The 24,623-nt window shown below is 41.4% G+C and overlaps 1 protein-coding gene across 1 annotated transcript in view; it reads left to right on the forward strand.

The window, feature by feature from the left end:
• The window catches only part of GABPA (GA binding protein transcription factor subunit alpha), a gene marked incomplete in the record, with an annotated part of 677,711 nt that overhangs the window by 402,958 nt on the left and 250,130 nt on the right, over nucleotides 1–24,623 (forward strand). Inside the window, 1 exon segment of the mRNA XM_044071362.1 lies at nucleotides 6,264–6,320. Coding sequence (XP_043927297.1) covers nucleotides 6,264–6,320 — 57 coding nt within the window.

Consider the following 24,623-nt stretch of genomic DNA (forward strand, 5'->3'; position numbering starts at 1 on the left):
AACTGAAGAAAATGGCGTTGGATGCCTCTTATATACCCCTGGCGCACTGACGGCAGGGAAGAAGCGGCAGCAACCAATGCTGGACCAAGACTTTGGAACTCAGGCCAACTGCGGGACCGCTTGACGACAGGATATCCCAAGTGTGATGACTGCAGCAGGGTGAACACTCGAACATCTACATTTATGGTAGGTACAAAACTGTACTTTCTGTGCACACCTTCACCAAGCATTACCACTTACCTATATTTTCCAAATCCAGGGCTGGATTTGCTACAGCAGTCTTGCAAGGCCTTACTAGCCAGCCCTAACACTTCTTGACTGCCTCCACCCTTCCTCAGCTTTTGGAATCAACCCAAGTGTGATGACGGCAACAGTGAATCATAAAGAACATAGTACAGTTGTGTACACTTACCATAAATGTAGATGTTAGAGTGTATTCACTGTTGCAGTTCTGATTTCCCTCCCTCCAGCACCCTGGTTTCCCTATCTGCCTCTCCTCTCTATGGCTATTCCTAAAGGCATTGGTATTTACTTTTTACTGGTGGTGTTCCCCACCATATATTAACTCCCCAAATTGCAGTTCTGGTTTCCTTCCCTTCAGCCCCCTGGTTTTCTCTATCTACCTCTCCTCTCTATGGCTCTTCCTAAAGGCATTGGTATTTACTTTTTACTAGTGGTGTTCCCCACCATATACTAACTATTTAGGGGCAAGATAAACTGATGTAATGGCGTTGGCTGCCTGTTTTATACCCCTGACGTCATGGAAGAAGTGGCAGCATCTGACGCAGAAATACTAAGATTCTGGTATTCGGATCGCCTACCTGCAGGCAGATAACCCAAGTGTGATGACTGCGACAGTGACTACACTCTAACATCTACATTTATAGTAAGTGTACACAACTGTACTTTCTGACCAGTCCATCTCTCATACTCATACCACCTCAGCAGTAGTGTCTTGTCATGTCACCTTTGTCATTAGGAACTGTTGTGTCTTTGTGAGTTTACATTGTGTTGTAGGAACAACTCTGGTGGTAGACATGGCAACAGCTATCTTTTGTGCCCCTTTTCCTTGCATGCAAGATCATGTTTTTCACCCTATGTTGCTTTTGCAGCACTGTGAAGCTGTGTCCACCAACAGCATTTATTTATCGCACAATTTCCTGATGATTCTTGTCCCTGAAGGCCTTGTCTGACTTATCCCATGTGCATAATACACGTAACATACGTCCTTGGGGCCTGCAGCAGGACATTTGACTTCTGTGGTGTAAATTTGCCTGTGTGCTGCCATTCTTTTGGAACACTGAAAGCCTCAGTATGCCTTTAAGAACACATGTGGTTCAGTGTGTGTGTTTACAGAACTATCCATACTGGACAAAAAACACAGCCACACTGGACCCTACCTACCTACAGCTGTGTGCAGTGATGTGAAATGATTGCTGTGATATCATGCCAGAATGTGTTATATGTCATCCATATAATCTGTCCCTCACTACAGTGCACATAGCACAGTCTTTACACCCACTGCCATGCATCCTTTTTCTCCCCCTGAATCCCCACCTCCTTCATGTTTCTCATGATCTGTACAATTGTGTATCCCCAAGTAATGAGTTTTTCGTGCTTGGATGGCTTATTCTTTTTGGGATTGAGTAAAAGTTGGTTTTGATCTGTCAGCCAGATAACCATTCAAGAATATCCTTTCAGTGGAAGTAGTGCAGACAGTGGAGAAAGAAGGTAGAAGACCTGGTACTAGGAAGACATACCTGGCCAAATTGAAGAGATTTTTATTGTGATGTATTTACTGGAAAAGTATTTCTTATAGGTTCACAGGCAAGTACCAGGCTAGCTGCCCTTGTGGGCCATTTTAAAACTAGCTAATTTCCCCTTTTTGTGCTTGAATTAACCTATCCCTTTTGGTTAGAGATTGGCCTTGCCCATCCCATAGTTGATGCCAGTTGTTCTCATTAGAGGTAATATATAGTTATCATACCTTAGATCATTTGAGGGGATCCAAGCATAGGATAAAGCATTTAGGAGCTGCCTCTGTTCATTAACAGTACAGGGGGCAGTCATGGGGTAATTTTTTTCTGTGTCCATGAGTAGATTCAAATTGCGCTTCAATATGGATAGGGATGAACTTTGTTTTATGTGGATGGAGAGTCTGTTCCAGAGCAGCAGTATCCTCTGCAAGATGTACTTGTCCCTCCAAATCATTCTTTTATTGCAGAAGAAGTTTAGATCCATAGACCAAGTGTTTCTGATACTATTTGACTTACTGATGTGCAGTAAATCCATCAAAATTGGGTGTGAGGATGCCTTGTATGCCAGACATAGGTAATCTCTTAGCAGTCAATAGGATACAGAGTACAGTGACAGAGCTTTGAGTCACTCCATGTAGGACACGCTTTTTAGGCCTTGTTAGATATTTCAGTTGTTGCAGTGTCTGGACAGATACTTGCCAAGGTGGACATTGTATTCAATGACTGACCTTCTGAGGGCTGAGTAGAGGGGGACAGTGACATCCCTAGATCTAGTCACAATCACTTTGTTAATAAGCTGAGCAATATAAAAGGACTTTCTTAAAACAATGGACACATGTTGGTCAAAAATTAGGTCGCTCTCCACACAAGTTCTCAAATTCCAACCAATTGTGTCAACTCTTAGGGGTGTGATGTCAGTGTGGTAGTGCCCTTGGGTAGTGACTTCCCAAAGGATACAGTAAATCATTTTTTGGCATAAAGTTTTAGTCCATGATTTTTGCACCAGTTATTTGTGACAAACCTTCCTGCAGGATGACTAAGTCATTTGGGGATTCAGTGACTGCTCCTAGCTTGCAGTCATCTGTAAACTTAGTCAGCCAAAGCCTTTTGGTATTGGCAAACATTTCAGAAAACAAGATGCCAAACAGAAGAGTTCCAAGCACAGAACCCTGGGGAACTCCACTGGGGACTGGAAGTAACTTCCTGTATTTTGATTTCTGCATCCTATCTGTGAGCCAATCGGCAATCCAGAATTTCTTGGAACATCAAGTGCTGCAGCTAACATTGCTGTTTACTAGTGTTTTTCCCTGTACCTCTGTTAAGATGTACTTTAGTCATCTCATTATGCTTGTCTATAAAACTTTGACCTTGTGCTCCTTAGTAGAACAAGTAATAAACGTGGTTCTATATTTGAAGTTGCCTAAGAAGTAGATTCTAACTCCATGAGTCTAATGTACTTCAGAGGCTGTTATTGGTGCCCTTTGAGCCCATTGCTTTAATCTGTCTTTCTGTTTCTCTCTCCCTCGCTTGCTGTGTCTCCCTCTCTTTTAAGTTGCTGTCTTGAAAAGTATTGTTGCTGGTTGCATTCCCTTCAGCCAGAAGAATGTTCAAGCTAAGAGCCCTGATGCAAAAGGAGCCCTGTTGCCTTGTTTTGTACTCCATATGGATAAGTTCAGCATTTAGATAATTCCTTAATGCATGATAAAAGTGTCTAAGATGCAGTAAAGTACACCATTCAACTGCCAAGCATGTCTTCTGACCATCAAAATAGGGTTGAGAGAATCCTGAATCTCCTGGATATTCGCTGACCATTCATGTATTTCATTAAAGTAACCAAAGACATCTGACAGACATATGAACTCTCTCTGTCTCTCTCTCTATGATAAGAGAAGTTGGTGCTCTTCTCTAAGTGAAATGGACAAATGGTTAGCTTATTATTTTTTTGCTGTGAATCAGTAGCAAAACATTGCATTGCACCTTTAAGGATACACTTCACTGGAAAAGCAGTTGAAACTGTTGTAGTCTTCGTTAAGAATGTGTCAGTGTCAGCTCGAGGTATTTTAGGCAATTACTTGCATTTTAGTACACATATTTTCCAGGCATTACAAACTGGACGTGCTGTCTAAAAATAGGAGCCATTGTTGTCTTACTTTGATCTCCTTATTGGTATTCCTTATATGGATTTAGTACTCCCTGTTTAGAAAAGAATACTGTGGAATTGGTGGTCCGTATGGCAATTGTAGTAGTTGTGTGAGTATCTCTCCATAAAAGTAGATGCTCATGTAGGGGATCACCACTGATGTGTCAGATCCCACTGTCAACCCCCTGACTTTGTCTAGAGTAAGTTTTTCAACCTAAGGCTTATGGGCACACTGAATATTCTGGGGAAACCATTTTTTTTCTTTTTTCCTTCTTTTCAACTTTTTGTTTAAGGGTACTTCAGTATTGCCCTGCCGAACAGAGCTCTTTGCAAGTGCATAAAATATGGCTACAGTCCTGTCCGGCCCTGTGGGTAGAGGTCAGGGGGTTTCCTCCTTTTACATCCCTGGAGAAAGTTACTATACTAAATGCTTTTCAGCCAAAAAGCTTAAAAATGTTTTAAATTTCCATTTCTTGTATGTCATACATTGGCAAGACATAGACATTGAAGAGCTACATTTATGGGGACATCTAAGGAAAGCAGTGGAATTTTGTCTGGTAGATCAGACGTCACTTTCAGCAAAATCTGTTAAATACTACTGCAGAGGTTATCACACACTCAAATATCTACTTTTTATGGTAAGTTGCTGACGCAGCTGTATTTTTCCAGAACAAAAAATAAATTTGATGATGCCATCTCATTACTGTTTGAAAACTGTTTTCATGTTTTTCACTTACCTTGTGCATTGTGGCATAAGACTGCTTAAATGACAAATGTACTCCCCCCCATTAACATTCCTAATTTATATGGTCCATGTCTCAATGAAAATCCTCTTGAACTCTTAAGAATGTGACAATATAAATTTACTGTATCCATCCATTGGCATCATCATAGAGATGGTGAGGGCTGTGTATCCATAGACTTTAATTGATCCATTTCTGAGGACTGTGTTGTGAGGTCATCCAAGATTGTATACATTTATTTAGGCTCTAGATTAGTAAAAAGATTTGCAAAGCTTTTTATTAAATAATGACCCAAACATAGGGGAGATGGATTGCGAAATGCATCACCGCACATGACTCATCATATACCAAGATGCATGCCCAAATGTGAACAGAATGTTTTTAAACTACTTTTTAGTTTGAAGTACAGACCTGAAGGCATTCAGAACTGCCTTAAACAGTACATTCCAACTCATTTCAACTTTGTATGCTGTAATCTAATAAAAACATAGTACAAATTATGTAAGTGAATATTCACTGGTATTTTCTTGTATGATGTTTACTTGACATGTGAATTAAGTCTGTGTGTTCACAATGTGATCGATTACATTATGCATTGCTATTAAATATTTTCTGCCCATAGGTAACTTGAGTAAACTTGGTAAAAAGTCAGTTTACCTTCTGCTAGTTAAGTATCTGATCACTTAATAGTTTATTGAACCAATTTTTCTGTGTGCTACTTGTCTCTGTGCATGCCAGCCTTCATACTTCCCCTGATTGGACTTGGGCATGTTCATTTCACACATTGGGTGTCCTCAGCAACAAGGTTGAGAGCCATCTGGAGGAGCTGTCATCTATGCAGCCATGTGGGTTTATTTGTGCCTTTGTGGGTATAATGGCAGTGAGGGTATATGGTATAAAACCTAACCCTTCCCCTACTTGGGACAAGTAATCACCTTCACAGCAGGAGCCACTTTGTCTCCCCCATGCAATTCACGCTTCCATGCAGCTGTACTGAAGGCTAATGTATATGTGGCTTGGTGACTGAATGACTGCTCCAGGGCTGTTTTTGTGTCACTGTGCCTCTTTTGTGGGATTGTGGCATTGGACGGTGCCATTCTTTCCCACTCCCACTCCAGGCGAGCATGTCCTCATCACACCTGCTCCAGTGGAAGTCTGAGCTACTATTGAAACTCAAGTCACCTGACCCATGGACAAGATTTCATCCCTCTTAATGAAGCTATTTTTTGTTACGCTTTCTGAAATTTGTAATGTTTTGCATTTTAGGGTCCTGTGTCTGTTCTACAATGCGTACATATTTTGAAAGTAACTCTTATGTTCTTAATTTATTTGAGCTATATCCATGGGACTCCACTGTAAAGAGGATTGTTTCGTTGGACATTTCCTGTGTAAAAACTCTGATAACTAAATATTAAATATTGACTATTTTTACAGGAAGCTAGTTGAAAATGAACAACACAATTTATATTACTACCCTTTTTTGACAAACTATGGGCATTTTAAAAATATCCATTTCACATGGCAGAAAATGTTTAAAAGCACGAATGTTTTAATTCTTAAAATAACTTGCACTCATTTCTTAAAGTTATTGTAACACATTTGTTTTGACTTTTTTACCTGCAGATGTATTGGCAAGCCAAGAACATGGTGGTGAAATAGCAACAGTTAACACTGATCAGCGTAAGTTTTAACATGGCAGTAATTAATTTAATGAGAGTCATATCTGATCAGCAGTGTCTGTTGTCTTTCAAACTAGGCAGGTATAGAAAGGCAATTGACCTCAAACCTTCTGATTAAGTATATCAAAGGTGATGGTCTGTCTTTGTGTTAGTTCTGTTAGCTAACCGCTATTTATGTCAAGAATCTAAGTGGCAATGCTCAGATCTGCTCGGAGTTAGTGCAGAAAGGCACAAAATACACTGAACCAACCGATATCGCCAACATCCTGGCAGACAGGTTCAGCGCAAACTTCACCCCCAAAAGGGCCCATATCCATACCAGAAGAATGTAGAGTCCCTGAAATCACAGGCACTCAGGTAAAACAGCCCTATCCAAAGCCAAAAACACAGCATCAATGGGACGGATGGTGTCCCAAGCTGCGTCCTACACGAGCTCAAAGATGAACTAACCCCTCACGTAAACACACTGTTCAAACTCAGCCTCTCCACAGGCTACACACCCATAGAGTGGCGCACAGCAACGGTTATTCCGCTCCACAAAGGTGGAGCCACAACAGACCCCGGGAACTATCGCCCTATAAGCCTGACTAGCTTGGTCTGCAAGGCTATGGAGCGCATCATCATGGAACTCATTAACAGAGACATTGGGAACCTCCAAACACTGGACCCTACCCAGTTTGGCTTTAAGGGCAGATCATGCCTCCTAAACCTGGAGGACTTCTTTGAGACAGTTACCAAGGCTATAGATGAGGGAAAGGTGGTACACACAGCCTACCTAGACCTCACAAAGGCCTTCGACACCATTCCCCATTCTGGTATTATAGACAAGCTCACCAGCCTGAACATAAACCCCTACGTCGCAAGATGGGTTGCCAACTGGCTCACGGACAGAACCCACTTGATGAGAGTTGCGGGAGCTAGGTTCAGCTCTAAACCGGTTACAAGTGGCGTTCCCCAGGGCTCAGTCCTAGGACCCCTCCTGTTCGGCATATACTTCTCAGAGGTACAGGCAAGCACAGGAGGACTATGTCTGACCAAGTTCGCAAACGACTGCAAACTAGGGGCTATAATTGACTCTCTCCGGCTGACACAGACATCCTCCAAAAGGGTCTCACTGAAACGGATACCTGGTGTCAAAATGGCCTCAAGCTAAATGCCAAAAAGTGCATAGTTATCCCCTTTGGAAAAAACAAAGTACCCACAAACTACCACATAGGTGGTAGTCCCCTAAATACGGAAGACGTAATAAGGGATCTGGGGACCCAAGTAGATAGTAGTCTCACCTTTGATAATCACATTGCCAAAGTGGTTAGAAAATCCTTCTACGTGGCCCACCTTATCACAAAAGGTTTCACATCCAGATCAAAAGAGGTCATTGTGCCCCTCTACTCATCACTCATCAGACCCATCATAGAGTACAACTCTCCATTTGGGATGTACCTTACAAGACACCTGCAATAGCTAGAAAGACCACAGAAGTACCTCACCAAGAGGATCACTGGCCTCAAACAGATGCCCTATGCAGCTTGACTGAAGAAACTCCAGTTGTACTCGGTTGCGTACTACCTACTCAGAGGTGATCTCTGCCTGACATACAAGGCCATGTCCAACCCAGAATTGATGGACATGCTCCACCTAAAGAAAACCTTATCCTCTCGAGCCACACGCTCAAGGGATCTAAACCTCACCACAACAATAAATAGGACGTGCTGGAGGGATAGATTCCTGTCCCAGAAACTTCCCATGATTTGGAACAAGATCTGTCTACATTAGGCAGAGCTCCTCATTAACATTCTTCAAAAGAAACCTTGACGAGTGGATGGGAAACAGAAAGTTTTCCTTGGGGATCACTTCAGTGGCTCTGCTGGACAGAGGCACAGGGAACTAATCTAAGGGGGTGACAAAAGCCAACACATTCTGGCTAGGCTTATAAAATGCCTTCGGGCAGATAGCCTAGTACCAACCTATGAACCTAACCTTGCCTGCTGTGCACTGAATGTAGTGCAGGAGATATGGGTTTAATTATTGGAATCAAACCATGAGGAATCAGCTTGGGGTGAGGTTTGGGTAAGAGTAAGCTGGATCTTGCTGGTTCCCGTATCCAGAGAGGGAATAAGGTTTTCCATTAGGGTTATAAGCCGTAATAGAGATTGGGAGCTTAGCCCTGCCATAGGTAAGTTAAAACACACCAAGGTATGACAAAAGGTAGTGCATAAAGCAAAAATCTGAACCAGCTGAGCACAACAGCTCACCTTTACACTGTTTTCCCCCAGCTGATAGTGTGGCATCATTTAGGCAGTGGGTGAGAGAGTAGGTCAGAAATGTAAGGGGCTTGATGGTCTGATTGGGAAGGGTCAAACATATAAAATAAAATGTGAGAAAATAAATAAATAAAATTATGTAACTCTACATCAGGTTGTTTTGGTATTCTCTTGTTCATGTTTAACTTTACTGAATGAAATGTTCTGTATTTGTGCAGGTGCAGTAACAGAAGTTTGACATAGTCACTTTTCTGTTGAACTTTTTTTATCATTTAAGAAAAAGAATAAAAACAAGCTCTACGTGTTAACTGTTAAGATAATTTTATACAGTCCCGTAAGAATAGTTTGGTGACCCATGGCTGATGTGTGTATCACAACTCCAGGGTCCAATATTCAGTTCTGATCTGCAGTCACTGTCTATATCTAAATGCTTGCTTGCTTGTTTATTTATTTGTTTGTTTGTTTATTCATTTGGTTATTTAGTTTCATCCCACCTTCCAAAGACATACTGGTTGATCTTCTACTGTGAGGTATTCCTATATATTTCATTTACCCTTGTTCTTGTAGCCTGGGTTTTGGCTAGGTTAATGGGGGGCGGGGTAAAAGCTGATGATATAATAACATAACCAGTAGTGCATGGCCGTTCCTCATAGCATGCTTTTGTGAGAATTGTTGAATTTTCTCCTTACTACACAGATGGTACAACAGACTTTCTTGCAGTACTTTGTAGACTAAGATTAGTGAAATAAATTGACGTAACACCTTAAAGCTGACTGTATTTTTCCCCCCTCTCCTCAGAGTCTCACCACCTTTTCCAAAATCCATTTAATCTGAGGATGGGGAGTGGAGCTGGGCATTACTGGGCGAAGCAATAGCCCTACAGCCCATTCATTACTGCCCAGGAATCGGTCAACCCCTGTCACCTGGCAGGGGTCGGGTGATAGGTAGTGGACCACTTGCTGGTCCTGCAGGATGATTACCCTCTTTCTATGTGGGAGCATCCCCCCTTTGACAGTTCGTCTGAAGTCTACTGTCACTGTCATCCAAGGCGAAGCTGGGTTCCTCTCCGCTTACAGTGCAAATGCAGTTAGTGTGAGCTTGATAGTGTCAGTCTCCATTTGTGCAACACTTGGTGCCATCCATCTGTCAAGCCACCATAGCTTTCTTCCACCTGCATTGTTGAGGCAACAGTGGCTGATTTGCCCTAGGCCAGCTGCTATAAGCATCTGAGCCTTTAAGTGAAGTCTCGTCCCCTGCTGCATGTAGTCAGTGCTGTGTCCCTCTATGCTGTGGAGGTGAAGTAGATGACGATATTTCTAGTGGAGATGAGTAGTTGGTGCTTACATTCTTTTGTTAATGGTGATTTTTAAAGTATGCTGTTTCTTTGCGCCTGGTGATGTAGAGTAATCTTACAGTAATATTTTCTTGCATTCCAGTATTGTTGACTTCATATCACAAAAGCAGTCAGTGTATTGCTGTATTGATATTTGTGGATTATTGTAAGCATGGTGTTCAAAATTTATTTGGAATGTGAATAAAAATGATGGTCTTGTTTTATAGTAGGTCACATATGTGGGGAAATACAATTGTAAATTTGAATGTGATTTCAGGAAAGTCATTATTGCTGTACATTAATATGAGCTTACTCGCCTTCAAAACATGAAGATCCCTACATGTTTTCTTGCAGTGCTGTCCCCTTGCATGACTCAGCTCAGTTTGTTTGCTGTGATAATCACTGTTATCTAGTTCAGATTCCTGACTATATTTCCTGAGTAGTCCAACTACTGATGTTCATAGGTGTGTACCATGCTAGTGACCAGAAGGGCCTTTTTAAGCCTAGCCTAGCCATGCATCCAACATCTCTGACAAGTTCTAATACCCTTGATAAGTGTAAGCATGGACCTGGGAGATGAGCCATTTACAGGTTACCTGTGTCCCTTAGAGACCTAGATGCCAAAAACAGGGATAAATTTCCGGTTTCCCATTCAATTTTCCAAGTTTCACTTGAATTGGGTTAAGTAGGAACTCTGCTTCACATGGTAGGGGAGCCTGTTCCATAGAAAGGGTAGTCTCTGAGATACATACCTATCTCTCCAGCAGGTCCTGTTTATATCACAGGCAATGCTTAAGTCTTTAGAATGGGTAATTCTGGTGCTGTTTGTTTTGTGGATATGCAAGAGGTCCATTACAGTGGTAATGCCCTGTATGCCAGGCATAGATCTCCACTCAAAAGCCTGTAGGAGACAGAATGTAGGGATATAGCCTTGAGGCAGTCTGCATAGGACATTTTACTTACTCCCTGTATTCTTTTAGTGAGGAACCTCTGTGGACATTCCAGTTGTTGGATATGCCTGGTTAGGTACATACCAAAGGGGGCATTTCACTCGATGTAGGTCTGATGAATGCCGAATACAGTGGAACAGTGACTTCCTTGGACTTGGATGCCATACGTTTGTTTATAAATTGCACAACATAGAATGATTTCCTCACCACTGTAGATGCATGATGGTCAAATGCTAGATTACTATTTCTGTGTGTCCCCAAGTCCTTGACTACTGAGTCAACTCTAAAGGGTGTGTTGTCAATATGATAGTTACCAGGGATGGATGACTTCCCAAAGAATACTGTTATGCATTTCTTGGCATTTAGTTTTAGTCCATGGCTCTGACACCAGTTGTTTGTCTGTGTCAGCCCCTCCTGGAGAACATTTGTGTCAGTGTGAGATCCAGTGACAGCTCCTAATTTGCAATCATCTGCAAATTTAGTCAGTCAGAGACCACTGACATTGGCCTTGACTTCTAAGAAGTAAATGCCAAAAAAGGAGCGGTCCAAGGACTGATCCATCAGGGACTCCACTTGTGACTGGCCTGTTTGTAGAGATGGACTCCCCAATTCTAACTTCTTGGGTCCTGTCTGTGAGCCAGTTGGCTGTCCACTGGGTGATGTACGGGTTTGTACCTTGAGTTTGTCAAAAATGGTCGGGTACTGTGTCATATGCCTTTGCCAGGCCAAGGTAGGCGGTGTGCATGATTTTGCCCTCATTATTGCTTTGGTGACCTTCCCAAAGAAGTCCACCAGGTTGAGTAGGCATAATCTGCCCTTGACGAAACCAAACTGGGATGGTTTCAGTGTCTGGAGGTTTACTGTATCGCTGTTCATCATCTCCATGATGATTCTTTCAATGGCTTTACATACAAGACTAGTAAGACTTGTGGGTAAGTAGTTTCCAGGGTCTGTAGATGGCCCACTTTGTGCAGAGGGATGACTGTTGCCTTTCTCCATTCATGAGGCACAAAGCCAGTTTGGAGGCTGCAGTTAATAGTAATTCCAGAGGCCCTGATATGTCATGTTTCATGCTGTTTAGAAGGCTTCTTGAGATATTGTCTGGGCCCATTGATGCAGTCTTCTTGGTTTGAGAGACCATTAAGGACCTATTCCCTAGTGATAGTAGGGGGAGTTGTATTTGATATTTCCTGAGGGAAGGTTGAGAGAGAGAGAGAGGGGTAAAGTTGGAGTTGAATTTGTCAGCCAGGAGGTTTGCTATATCTTCTGACTCAATATAGGTGGCTTCATTTACAGTGAGCTCTGCACACAATTGTGTATTGCCTTTGAGGTAACAGGCATAGCTAAAGAATGCTTTGTGGTTGTCCTTGGCCTGGGAGGCCAAACTTACCTCAGATTTGGCTTTGGTAGACTTTATTTGTCCTGTGAGTTGTTTGTTTAGTTTGAGAGTGCTTTTATCCTGCTGGGTGCTGCACCTCCTAATTTTTGCTATGATTTTCTTCCTCCTGTTATACAGCCTATTAAATTTGTGATTCCACCAGGGTGGCTTGTTTTTTGAGTTAGTTTTGTACTTCTTCCTGTTGGGTACAGCTGCCTCTATGCAGCTATTAACATGCTTGTATAGGGTTTCTGTGAACAGTTCTGCATAGGCAGCAGTATTCTTGAGGTTTATGGTGGCTTGAAATTTTGCCAGGTTCTCACTTAATAGCAGGAGGTTAGCCTTAGAATAGTTCCTGAATATTCCAGGTTTACCTGGGTCCAGGTTTTATTTTTACTTCAAAGGAGACCATTTTGTGGTCTGACCTTACCAGGGAAGGCATTACAGTAGGGGGTGTGCAGCAGTCTCTCATATTAGTGAGGACCAGATCCAGTATGGCTACACCTCTGGTTGGTGCATTGACTATCTGGTCCAGGGAGTTCGTCTTTAAATCCAGGAATCTTTGTGCATGTACGTTTGATGTTGTATAGGATTCCCAGTTAATAGTGGGGCAGTTAAAGTCACCCATGAATATGGTATTGGGTTGGATGGTTAAAATACATGGTATGGGTTTCCTGGGTCATAGAGGGGACCTATAGCTTGCAAGGAAGTGGTATTGGATTTTACCTATGGTGATTTGAATGTGGAGCAGCTCAAGTGCATTGTCCTGTTTGACCAGCCTTGAAGTATATTTATTTTTGATGTAAATAGAGACACCGCCAACTTTAGTCCCTGCCTGTGAAGTAGTTGGCCTAAATGTGTGGATGGCATTATAACCTTGCACTGTTTGTGTGCTGTCCACAGCTGTAAACCATGTCTCAGTGACCACACAGACATCAGCATTCCATAGGGTAAAGAGAGCTTATAGGGAGTGGAGTTTTTTGTTTAGACTAGCATTGAGCAGTAATATTTTTAGATTTTCTTAGTTTTGATTTGCTATGTCGGAAGTACTTTCAGTTTGACATTGCCTAAAAAAGGCATTGTTGGGGAAGACAGTGTTTTAGCTAATATTCGAATGCCTAGAGGGGAGAGGTGCAGATCATCCCTGGCAAAGCAGCGTGGTCTGTTGACCGTCTCCTTCCATGCTGACAAATATTGCACCCCCTTAGAATGACACTAGAAACTAAGCCAGTTACTAAAGTCAGTCATCTTTTGTTCGTATTTTGGCATCATCCTTGGAGAAAGTAAAATGCTACTCAGTGCTAGGCTCATACCAGCCTGAGACTCACATTATGAGAGCTCCATGATGTCTCTCTTCATATAGTCTAGGGAGGCGTATCTCAGGTCATTTATGCCCGCCTGGACTATGACTGAGTCATATTGGTAATTGTGGTCCAGTGACCTGAGTGCATGTGTAATGTTGTGGATCCTAGCCCCTGACAAGCAACTGACCTTAACTTTCTCCTTACTCAGCCTGGTGAGAGGGACATCAGTGTGTCTCACGATGGAGTCTCCAATGAATAGAATGTTGGATTGTGTGGTGGCTTGCCTTTTGGGCTTAGAGCTACATCTCATGGAGCCTCTACCTCTGTGTGTTGATGTGGATGTTGTTTTGATAGAACTCATTAGGGATTGCTGAGGGTATTTGTTATGTGTACTTCATGTAGAAGGTCTTTGTGGTTTAGGAAGGTTACACGTAAGTGCCTCAGCATATGTGGGTCAGTATGTCTGCTTTGAATTGTGTGTGATGGGTGCAGCATGTGTACTACTGGCAACCTTATTGACATTATGAATACTTTTATGTGAGAGTTTTGCCTCCATTGACATTGTGAAAATACATCTCTTACATACCATATTGGTTTGTTTGAGAATTAACTGGTTGTCAGTAAACATGAGGCAATTTCTACATTACCTCAGGATGCCCATATCCACCTAATTGGTATGGAGACAGTAGGAAAGTTCATATCCATGGCAACAGATCCTTTTTTATTGATTAGACAGTTGGAGTGAGAATATCAATCACTGTCAGGAGTATCCAGTTTGCAACTATGTGGACAGTGCTTATCACTGCAAACTAGTTGTCCTGTGTGCAACTAGGTACTGGAGAAATTTAAATTGTGCTTTTTACAGGAAAAATGTCACTCAAGATGTTAATCTGTACAGAGGGCTGCCAAACACCTGAGAGGAAAATAATTCATAGACCCTGAAAATTTAAGGATACAGTATTTAGGCAGATATTCTGAAGTTAGAAACTAATCAAGCAGTACTTACAGAAAACAAAGAATTAGCTTGTCAAGAATGATGAAAAGAGGGGAGTCGCATGAATGGCTATTGCCTGGCTACTACTAATTCCAGTCTCACCACAGCTTCACTTTGTTGGGATACAAAGCTCCTTTGCTTCTTCTCTGTCCAGCAGCAAAATGCTAACACCAATCCCAAGAAGAGAAGCAGGCCACATCCTGTTTGGTGATCCACAGTCTTGTCCCAGATGATGCAAGGGTCTGTAGGCTTGTAGTATTTTCCTGGTAGATGCCTTGATTAGCAGCCAGACCAATCAGGAACGTTAAACACAGACACTCACTCTCCAACCAGAAACAGTCAGAATCCATGCACTCTGCTCCTTCTCTCACCAGGACTAGAATATAAGCACAGATTCCAAGCTATCACCTATAAAGCAGTTATTAGGCTTTCTGGTGATCAGCATTCTTCAGCTAATAATGTCCCTGTACTCCTTCTATCACTAGAAGAAAACAGAACCACTAATCCCAAGGTGACTACTGAGAGGCAGAATGTGGGCTCTTCATAAACTGGTGGTCTTGCAATAGATGATTAAAGGTAAGATAAAAAAAATGGTTTATCCTAAACACTGCAGTGTGCACTAAGTAGTTAGAGATGAAAAGGGGTAACTGAAGTTTTAGCTGTCTAAGTGGAGAGCCACTATTTTCAAAAGAGCAAGATAGATTGAAAGGGAGGGGGGCACTTTTTTGTATTCCAATACTAGGGGATCTAGTGGAATGGCCAATAAATTTTAGTAGTTGAAAGGGAGTGATTTCACAAAATGATAATTTTGTGCTTACTCACACCAACCAGTGAAAGGAGAGAGGGAAGAAGATATATGGTCAAATTAACATAAGGGACAAGCAGCTCTAAAGACAGTAGCATTTAAGAACACAAAAGTAACAGGGTTGAAGGGTGTGAAAAAATTCTGTCTGACTCACAAGAGACAGATATGTGGTCTCTTTTCCAGTTTTAATATGTAATTAAAAGCAGAAATACAAGTAAAACACAGTGTAAAAAAAATCACAGTATACAAAATAGAAAAAGGCAATAAAGTAATACAAAATAAAAGAAAACAAAAGCAAACTAACCTTTCCCTCACAGCAAGCTGTGGCAGAGTCTGGGTGAGCCTTTCCAGTAAAGTTATGTCCTGAACTTTCTTCAGTCATTAAAGTACTTGAGGCTTAATTTTTAGTTTTGTTTTAATTGTGGGTGCAGTATGTAAATAAGTATTTGAATTTTATTGAAAATGGCTACTGTTTTTGTAGGGTAAATCTTTCTCCACCTTTTTGGTAAATATATATATATATATATATATATATATATATATATATATATATATATATATATATATATATATCTGTGGCAAGAAATGTTATATAAAATGTATTGTAAATGTGTAAGACTGACTTCTTGAAGCCTGTTAATAAAGTCTTTATGTAGCACAATTTAAACTAAAGAAATTGTTATTCTCTCTGCTTTGGTTAGATTTTTCATACAGGTGAATAAGCTGGTGTTGTCCAGTGGGTGGTCCTCTGTCTCTTGATTCAGTGTGACCCTCCAACTTTCCTCAACATATCAAAGGTTTTCACAGACACAGTCCATCCACACATGTCCTTATAAATGGTGTATGTGTGGTATGGAAATCTGAGCAGTGAAAGCATAATATTTCAAGAATCTAGAAGTGATGGAGATGAAGTGTCTGAGACAGGTGGTAGGATGCAGACTGTAGCACAGAAAGAATTAGCAAAATGGTAAAGGTCTTCATGTCAAAGACACAACGGTATAAGGTTTGATTTTGACCTCTAGTTATTGGCTAGGCATTTAGCGTAGGATTCACCTATGAACTTAATGAAATTATATCATCAGAGCAGAAGCCAAAGTAGCTTCAATTTGCAGAGAAGGTCAGAGAGAACAGATTACTGTGGGTTGGGCACACGTGCAAGAGAGCAGAAGATGACTTGGTGAAGAGAATTTGAGAGAGAGGAAGAAGGCAAGGGGAAACAAGGATGTCCACCAAAAAGAAAGGTGTATTTTATGGTAGAAGACCGGCTATGCTGTGGCATGACTGTGGAAGGTAGGAGAATGACATTGAATCGTGGGAGGTGGCAGCAGTTGACACGGCACCCTGACCATGGTATTTGTATATTTATTGACATTTGTTTATTGGGATAGTCTTGACTGGATAATTGTATACATTTTCATCGGAGACTCTGAGAAGAGCTCACAAGTAAAAACAAAAACAAAAAAAAAATGCGTATACATATTGATATATTCCAATATTTTGTAAATATATAGATTAATGCAAATATACGCATGTAACACGTGGAATGATCCATATACAACACACAGAATGATATACCATCATTAAAATAATATAAATACAATATGTAGCATTGAAATGCATTGACTTGTTATAAGTGTGAGAGTTTATTACTCAAAACAAATGTCAGAGTGGAATATTCAAACAGTGGATAAGGAGGAAGAGAGGAGAGAGTGAGAAAAGTGTTGGTTAAAAAAGTGGAGTAAATATGGGAAGCAGGGGAAATAATGATTAAAAGCAAGATTAAGTATATGGGAAATACGAGTAGGAGAAATTAAAAACAAGGAAAAGGAAGAGATAGGTTGTATATAGATGTTGGAGGAGGAGGGGCTGAAATTTTAGCCAGGCGAGCACCAAGTACAAAGCCAGGAGATGATATCTTGCTTTAGTCTGAGCTGGCTGGGCCACCACCACTTCTGCCCACTCATGGTTGCCTTGACAAGACCTGATGAGACTAATGGAGGGCTTCATTTATTTCCTTAAACTGAGGGAAGCATACCTGCCGAAGATTCCGATTCTTCAGACTTGAAGGTAGACAAGCTGGCTTATGCCACCTTTCCCTTTCCTACATGTCTGACACCAAGGACACATTATCCTCTGTATCTCCACCAAGGGATTTCTCATTTAGAGGCACCCTTACTAGAATGACTGATTTCTCTAATGAGAAGCTGTGGATTTCTTGAATTACCACAGCCTAAACCCTTAGCTGTTCCACCACTTGAAGATTTGGAAGATATTTTCACCAATGCAGTTTGATTCTGGATGCCCATGCTTTCAGGGAAGCCTTACCATTTTATTGGGGTCATTGACTCGTGTAAATGTTGCCCAAGAACCCAGTTGCTTATCCAGTTATAGTGCTCATGGGCCCTTGGGGACCCCAAGCAAAAACACTCTCCAGTGACAGAGAAGGTAGAGTGCTTGACTTTGTGGAGAGGAAAGCTTACACCTCTGCCACCTTGTCTTTTAGGGTTCTGAGTTGCCAGACCTATATGTTCAAGTTCTGAGGGATTCTAATATCTTAATCAGATGGTGGAGGATGTAAGGATAAAGCCCTGAGAGATAATGTATTTTTGCACTCTGTCCGATGTGGCTTTGATGCAGGGGCTGCACAGTATGGAGGCTTCTATGGAGTATCTTAGAGTAGACATGCTTAGGACTCAGACCCTGCCAGAAAATGTGAAGATTTGCAGCAAACCTGGAAGAAAATGTAAAGACTGTGCAGTCAGTGAAATAGCTGTTTCACGTCCTCTGTACCATCAGCCCCATTTTTCCCTTTTGATTTTTATTCCTTTGGGTTGGAATGTCACATCAGCTGTCACCTCCTCTCTCAATTCAGAGCCACTCTAATAAACCCAATAGACCAAGGATACTGTAAATGTCTTTAGACAAAAAAGCTCACCAATTCAAAACGACTGATCATTTTATTGAATATAGATTGAATAAGCTTGTTCGTCTCTTAACCGAGACTTCATAACTTCAAATTACACATTCTGAGTTTAAGTACAGTTTAACCAATAACATGAATTTATGTTCTGATGCAGTATATTATTTTAATGAAACATACTGTGGTACCTACCAAACTTTGCAAACAGCAGAACTCTCTCAAATTTAAATACAGTAAATCCATATTAAAAATACAAGTATATAATTTGATATGAATTGTGTAAACTCACCAGCACTCCTGAGATGAAGTGCTACTCTATAACATCTACTGTTATAGTAAGTTCTCTTATTATTTGTACATTCTTCATGTATATCGTTCTCAGTACTTGTCCTTCCCAGTATTCCCCTTTTTCTTTTCTTTTGCATCCTGTGGTGGGATGTACTATCCCAATACACAATTACCCCTTCTTCCTCCTACTCCTCTCTCTCAGAACGTCAGGTCTGCTTAGGTCTGTATAGTCTGAAAGGAACCCTTTTCTCAAAGTCATTGATCTATAGTGTGTACACGTATATTCCTGCTTGGCTAGGATCAATAGGATCTTGCAGAACTGGGCAAGAAAGCTCAAAAATGGAAGAATGTTCTCTGGTCTTGGACTTGTTAGGTTTTCGTTTTGCTTTTTTCCTGGTTGGTTGCAGTCGTTTTCTATTGGTGGTTCAAAAATGGAAGGGACAGATGTCCGCTTTATACTGGGAATGTTGTGACATCCCTAAGAGGCATTTGTTCAGGAGGCTGGGAGGTGGAAGGGTCCTAAGCCCTGGAAATCTGGCTAGACGTGAAGCTACTGTGGCTGAAGTCCCAGTAGTTAGAACTGCTGCATCTACTTGACCATCTATGGTTATGTTAAGTTTGTACACAGTTGTACTTTCTTACCTTCCCAAGTTTCTGCTTATATTTAGGATTGGCTTCTACTTTCATTAGTTTCTTTCATCTATATGAGCCCACCTCTGGCTACCTGACCAGACTTTTCCTTAAGGGTATACTTTGATTAAGGCCACCCAGAAAACTGGTGGGCCTTCACTAGGACCAAAGTGTACTGGAAAACTAACCAGTATCAGTCTTTGATCCAGATGCAGATTATGTTGGTTTATTTCTTGAAAGGTGGCTTTCCTTTTCACCATTAATTTTAACTAGAATAGTTGTTGAATATCAAGCCTTTATAGTCTGTGAATAGCATCCATGCTTTCATTAGGACAGAGTGACCTTGAGTACAAATGTAGCCTTTGTGCCTAAGGGCTGTATACATGTGTCATCTTTAAACCAGGCTTTACGGCTTATAGTCCTGTTAAGTAAAGGGAAATGAGGATTATAATTAGGATATAATGGCATATGTTTGTTAGTTTTTGGTATCATTCCTGAAGTCATTGCTGATAGTAAATCTTTGAGTCTAGTAACTTTCTCTGTTTATAGGAGCAATGTTTAAAACTCTCTCTGTTTGTGGGCTTTTGTCTGTCCATTGTTTTTGATTTTGTTCCTCTAGTTTGCACTGAGAAATTCAGTGGTACAACTGCTGGCTAAGTGCAAGATTGTGGAACAGTGGGTTCAGTGAATATGCCCTTTCCTCAATGTAGTGTGATCTCAGAGTTGGTGTATGTAAAGTAGCAGGGTGCAGGGGGGTGTTAGTTTTTTGCTGTTGGTCTTGTGTTTTTTTTTCTTGTTGGTGACAGGATGATTGCGAAGGCTTTAAAAAATGTATTTCTTGTGGGCATAAAATCCTCAGTCAAGATACCCATGTAAATTGTGTATATTGTTAAGGGGCATCGCACCTGGCCGAAGACTGCTGTGCCTTGTGCTGCTTTCACGACCAGAGCTATTACTAGGGATGTAATTAACTTATTCTTCAGGGGCTCCTCCCTGCCACAGTGGGATAAGTCCTCCTCCCAGTCTTTTTCTTCCCCTTCATTCAAGAAGACTTCTGATAAGAATAAAGAGAAGTCTAAGGAGAGGGACAGAGAAAAGGGCAATGATTGGGTAAAGGAGAAGCAAAAAGAAAAGGATTCCACCAGGAAACATTCTCCAGACAGATCAGGATAATCAGGTCTGAGTCTGCAAATTTCCAAGACGTCAGATCTGGCCTCTGCTGGGAGACTGACAGGCTAAGATTTGTTACTCGTCTACTTCCAGGGAACAGGTTCTCAAGAACCTGTTTAACCCCAGGCTCAGATCACCCTTTCTACAGGAAAGGTCTTTCCAGAGGGTGCCAAAACCCTCTACCAAGGTTTCATCCTTAAGATCAGTGCAGACTTCTAGGAGCATCTCTGAGGCAAATGGCGACTGATGAAGTTCCTGAGGACCCAGATCCAGCTGGAGGGTCTTCGGGCACTGACCTCTGTCAGAGGGTTGGACGTACTCCTCCTTCTCCTCTAATTGTTACTCTTTCGTTGAGCTGACCTTTGGGTCAGGGCACCTGAACCCATGTTGGATCTGTAGGACTAGACTTCATTAATGCTGATGATTTCTCTGACTCATTTGACTTGAGTGTCTTGGATGTTGATGGGTCTTGAACACGAACGGTTGGAGCCAGTGTCATGGGGTCTGAGTTGATCTGTCCCTTCCCCTCGGCACCTTGGCTCTTAACAACTTAACTCTAGCTTCATTGGAACTTGCTCTTCTCAGGTTCCTTAGATTTTACAGGGGTAGTGCCCATGAATCATCTCTGCATCATTCAAGGCATTTGATAGACTACTCTCACAGTCAGGGGCGTAGGCTTGCCTTCCCCACTCGGATCTCATAGTACTCCCACAGAGTTCTTTGGGACCTCTCTCATCACTTCCTGTCATGTCAGGACAGCCAGCCCCTTGCAGTTTTGAGGCAGTTCACATTCTGGTCTCAGTCTGCTTTGAAGTTTTCCCCAGAGCACAGTTACCAAAAGCATAAGTGCAAAAGGTGGCCTGTGGCCTCCCTTCAGGAGTCCCTCACTGAAGATACTGATTTTGATGAGGAGGAGGGGTCCCCCAGGTCCCTCTTGAAGACGCCTCATTTGAGAGCCTTGAATCATTCAGACAAAAAGAGGGGGTGGTCCATCGGTGCCCCCTCTTAGGAGGAATACATATTCCTGTTTTTTTTTTTTTTTTTGGAGCTGGCCTCTCTACCGCTTGGTGGCCCCTCCCAGTGATGAACTGATTGACCTGCTTTCAAGGCTGGAGTGGAAGGAACCAAATGTGTTCGAACCTGTCCCCCAAAAAAATAACAAAATTCTAGTTTCTCCCAAAGATAGGACCTTCTGGAGCAAAGGTCCTGCTGTAGATTCTGTTGCATAGGTTTGCAAGGTCGGTATATGCTCTCCTGACCTTTGTTCCCAGGGTGCTGAATTGCTTGGCACATATTACATGCTTTCAGAGGGATTTAACCAAAGGAATATCAAAGTCGCTCTTTGGGTCTTGTCTGCGGAAGGTAGCTAAATTTGTACTGACTGATTTTCTATCATTCATTCGCTGTCTAACCAGTCTGTGTCTTATTTCCAACATGGCTGATGGCACGTCGAGATTTGCAGGCACTGGAATAGGTGTTCAGTGGTGTGGCTGAATGCATCTCTGTTACTCCACAAATCACTTAAAGACATCCTTCATTAATGATTCGTATAACTGGTCCACAGTATTTGGACCTAACATTAGAAACTCTGTCTAAAATTGAGCAAGACAGCAAAACCTTGTCTGCCATTGGGAAACACTTTTCTACCCCTCATGGGACTTTCTCTAGAAACCAGAAAGAAGGTAAGAAATTGTGGTTCCTCAAGTCTTGGAGCTTTGCACTAGGTACTTCTAGCAGTGGAACCTCCCAAGAGTCAGAAGGGAAATCATAATGGATTTCACCACTGCAGCAGAGCTGGAGCACAAAATTAAGTCTTCCAGGATCCTGCGATCCAGGAAGCAGTTGGGGACACCTGAATCTGCACCCCAAGGCTTAGACATCCATCACCCAAGGTGTATGGGTGCAGAGAGTCATAAACAGAGGCTATATGATTCTTTTTCTTTAACACCCCTCTTATTAAAGAAAACCTGCGAATGTCTCACCGACACAGTAGAAGACAGGGCAACAAGAAATAAAACAATTGCAGACAAGAGTCATCCAGCATATCTCATGAAACCGACACTGGTCCAGAGTCTACTTAATGTTCATTTTGGTGCCAAAGAAAAATGGGAAGCTTTTGCCCATTGTAGACCTCATTCACTTAAATCAGTATACAAAATGGACAAAATTCAGGATGATCACGATTCATTCCATCCTATCATTATTGAGGAAGGACGTTTGGATGTGCTTGATAAACTTCCAGGATGTGTTCCATTTATATAAAAATAGAAAGACACTCCAGGAGGTTTTTCCTGCATTTAGCTGTGAGACAGTCACTTCAAGTTCCAAGCCATGCCCTTCGTTTCACCATAGCCATCCAAGTGTTCATCGAAAGCATAGCAGATAATTTCATACTGCAGGGGTTCTGGCTTTTCCCATATCTGGACAACTGGCTTGCAACTGCTACCATTAGGAATCTTACAAAATCCAGGGAATCCTTGCTCCTCCTTTGTTCCCAGTTGGAGATAGCTTAGAAACCTCACAAGGGCTTCCAAGATGGCTACACATTGAGTAACAACTTAATTCTAGCTGTCCCAGTGTGAAAACAGAAACTTAGCAGAGAAGGCCAGTGAAATGTTGTGTTTCTGGGTAAATTTCAGTAACTAGTTAGTGCACTGCCTGGATGCCAGGAAAAAAGAATTACAGAGGAACTGAAGGAAAACTAGCTACAAAAGATGAAGAAAAACACTAACTGAAAAAAGTGCTACAACTGTTCAGCAAAAAGACGTGCAAGCTCCAGACATGACTTCCAGCATCCTTGAGGAAAGCAAAGCATAAGACAACTACACAGAGATCTGGTTAAAGTAAATAAACCACTGATGGATTATATCATCTCAAACAACAAAAGGCTGGAAAAAATGGAAGAAGCTTTAATCATATGTTCAGTTGAGTTGATAAAACTGCAAAAATCAGAGGTTGAAATAAAGAAAAAGCTGGCTTAATATGAGACTGCTCAAGAAAGGATGTTTAAAAAAATAATAGAAATAGAGGACAGAGCACGTAGGGAAAATCCTGGAATTTTCAGCTGTATTAGAGAAGCTGGAAGAAACACTGTATTAATTTTGTGAAAGCACAAATAAGCAACTGGACTAGTATTCCACAGCAGGAGCTGTTAATTGAAAGGGCACATCCTGTATATGCTCCAAACCTGGCTATGAGAAAGCAGCCTACCAGTAGAAGGAGTTGATTCTGACAAAACTGTGGCAGGGTAAAGTACTAAAATTAGGAGACAGCAGAGTGTTCGTGGAGAATGATTGCTCATTGTAGACCAGGGAGAAGAGGAGTACGTTTGTCCCACTGTTTAGGGAATGTCAAGAACTAGGCATTGGATTCAGACTGCTGTACCCAGCTATCTTCAAAATATTCTTCCCTGGAGGGACAAGACCATTTTTTGATTAAGTACATGCTAAGGAGGAAATAGAAAAGTTTGTCCAGCAAAATGCGAGCTGTGAAATAGGAGGAGAGTCTGCTGCTTGTTATTCTGGTAATAAAGACCTTCTGGTAATAAAGACCACAGAGAGACTGTGCCAGTGAAACCTTTTCCAATGTTTCATCAGAAAATACTGGAGAGAAGGAAGGGAGCATGAGAGTTGACCAGAACTTGAGAGTATGTTGGAAATAAAACCGAGACAGAATATGTGGGATGAGCAAGAATAAAATCAGTAACTTGGAAAAGCGTGGGATTATAGCTCAATAATTATATTTGCGAAGTCTGACAGAAAAAGAACATTTGGAAATATTGCATTTTTTGGACTTTGTTGGACTTGTATGGGCCCTTAAAATATATGCCCTAGTTCATGTCACTAATGTTGAGAAAAATACTTGGGTGAAAGGAGGGAGTAAGTTCATTGTAAGTAAAAAAAAATTTTCTTAACAGTATGATTTTCTTTGCTTGTTATAAAGTATTTTTTTTCAGTTGTTTTTAAGTGTAAAGGGGATACTTTTGTAAACAGTTGCTCCTGTTTTATTTTTCTTTCTCCCTTCTCTCTTTCTCCCTTTTCAGTTTTAAGAAATGTAGGCACTGCAGTGTGTGTGTGTGTGTGTGTGTGTGTGTGTGTGTGTGTGTGTGTGTGTGTGTGTGTGTGTGTGTTGATTTTTTATATATATACATATATATATATATATATATATATATATATATATATATATATATATATATAGTTCCACTTCATTCCACAATGTCAAATTACTGAAAACTCAAACTTCATATGGTTGAGACCATATAGTTATAA

Source organism: Protopterus annectens, chromosome 5.part0 (genome assembly GCF_019279795.1).
Source record: "Protopterus annectens isolate FY-2018-M chromosome 5.part0, PAN1.0, whole genome shotgun sequence".
NCBI classification, from domain to species: Eukaryota; Metazoa; Chordata; order Ceratodontiformes; family Protopteridae; genus Protopterus; species Protopterus annectens.